Raw genomic sequence first — 1,820 nt, 5'->3', positions numbered from 1 at the left:
GTAACTTACCGGAGGAGATGTTCACTAGCCGTGTTGACGTCCACTCCCACAAAGCTGACACACTCCTCCACAACTGAGTCCAGGGAAGTTTGCATCTGTTTCTCTGGCATGTCATGCTGGAATGTCAAACATCAATCAGCTCTTTCTATGGATGTAGTACCTCACATGCTCACTTGACTGACCTTTACTAAATTCACTAAAGTTTTGACTGAAGATGTATCTCTAATAGTCTCCTTTTGTAATGCCCTTCCAATAACCTTGATTTTATCCACTGATTTTATCCTTTTACAAATGTTAAAGACAATGGTCTACATCAAAAAAGCTACTTTTGTTACAAGTGTTTTCTAAAGTAGAGTTCTTTTAAATAGAATCTTTGACCTTCACTTTCACTGACTAGGATAACTACCTGGTATTGTCCTACTCCGATGTGTTTAGGATCAACCTTCACAAACTCAGCAAGAGGGTCCAATAAACGTCTGGCAATGGAAACTGAAATAGTTTATATTACAACATGCAGTCATCACTCCTTCAAAGTCTGTCAAAACAAGCAATACAAAACTAAAATAGGGTGTCCTGGTCAATTGTCACTACAGATATCTCCACACAGCTGCACAGGAACATGACAAGATTAGTCATTTTATCCTTCTATATTCTGTATTTAATAGTCAGGATGTTTCATTCCTGTGTAATGTTGATGGTACTTTCAACTCACAAGTGAGATTTGTGAAGTTAAGCGAGAGGCTTTAATTTGCTGGGTGCTTAACTTCAGACACCTTATGTCGAGGGTTGAGAATTACCTGTCTGCATCCTGCAGGCAGGGGTGAGTGATTAGTTTTCTACAACACTTTCCTACCATAAAACTCAGTTGTATTGGTGAACCTCGTGCACTGCTCCATCAACAACAACACATGAGGCAACATTGAGGACACTACATGCGAAACACTGCATGAAGTAAACACACAATGGTGAAATTTTCAGAACAATACCTTGTACACTGTGTTTTCCTAGATAGGTAACAACAGGTTTACCTCTTTCCTAACAAAAGATGGGAATGCACCCGTGAAGTGATGGTGAAGAGATGTTTAGATTTATATACCTGCACTTCGTAAAGATGGTTCTAAATTTGGCAGTTCCTGCTTGGCTACATCTGTCACACTGTATATGGAAGCTCCACTCTCCCTCACAATACTGTAATACATATTAGTTTTACATGTTACAACATTACAACTTATTTTTTTTTCTCTAATCATGGAGGTTATCATTGCCTATAAATAATTTCTACAATTTTCATAGATTGAAGATATTTTTAATAATAGAGTTATGAGCAAAATGTCACAATCAAAACAAATGCAATGGGTCTGCATTCCTCACCTGTCAATAAATTGTGTTGTATTTGGCCCAAATATATTTTAAGCTGAGCTGCTAATTAACATTGGCTAATCAAGAGGTTGTTAAGTAGCAGGTATATGTTGGATTTTGCCATTTTATTTAACACCCTCAGACTTGAACATACCTACACTTCTGCAAGCTACATATATATGTTGTATATCATTACTCTAGGCATTAAAATTCCTTCAATTTTTTTTAAAAAATTTTTTTAAGACAATTTACATGTGATGTTGAATAAGAAGTTAATAAGAATTCAAACATTCATTGACAAATATGTTACGACTCCCAGTTTTGTGGTTGCTGTGGTACATACATTTATCACATACCTTGGATTGAATCCTGTTATAGTAAATACAAGCAATTTTCAGACCATGAAATACAGCGTTCTTTATTGCACATGTGCAATACGGAATGTTGTATTTACCTACTAG

General features: G+C 36.2%; 1 protein-coding gene across 1 annotated transcript; it reads right to left on the bottom strand.

The window, feature by feature from the left end:
• Positions 1-9: 9 nt before the first annotated feature.
• On the bottom strand, positions 10-1,199 carry LOC110444096 (uncharacterized protein NMA0194-like; the record flags this gene model as incomplete). Its single annotated transcript, XM_021488513.1, has 3 exons — positions 1,097-1,199; positions 407-489; positions 10-116 (listed from the first exon to the last, which is right to left on the bottom strand). Coding segments are annotated over exons 1-3 (293 nt in total), but the record flags the coding sequence as incomplete, so codon positions are not given.
• Between the last annotated feature and the right edge of the window lie 621 nt (positions 1,200-1,820).

The sequence above is a fragment of the Mizuhopecten yessoensis genome, unplaced genomic scaffold (genome assembly GCF_002113885.1).
Source record: "Mizuhopecten yessoensis strain PY_sf001 unplaced genomic scaffold, ASM211388v2 hete_36016110, whole genome shotgun sequence".
In the NCBI taxonomy this organism is placed as follows: Eukaryota; Metazoa; Mollusca; class Bivalvia; order Pectinida; family Pectinidae; genus Mizuhopecten; species Mizuhopecten yessoensis.
Note: the sequence above shows the minus strand (reverse complement) of the source record. Positions and strands in the feature narration are given on the sequence as shown.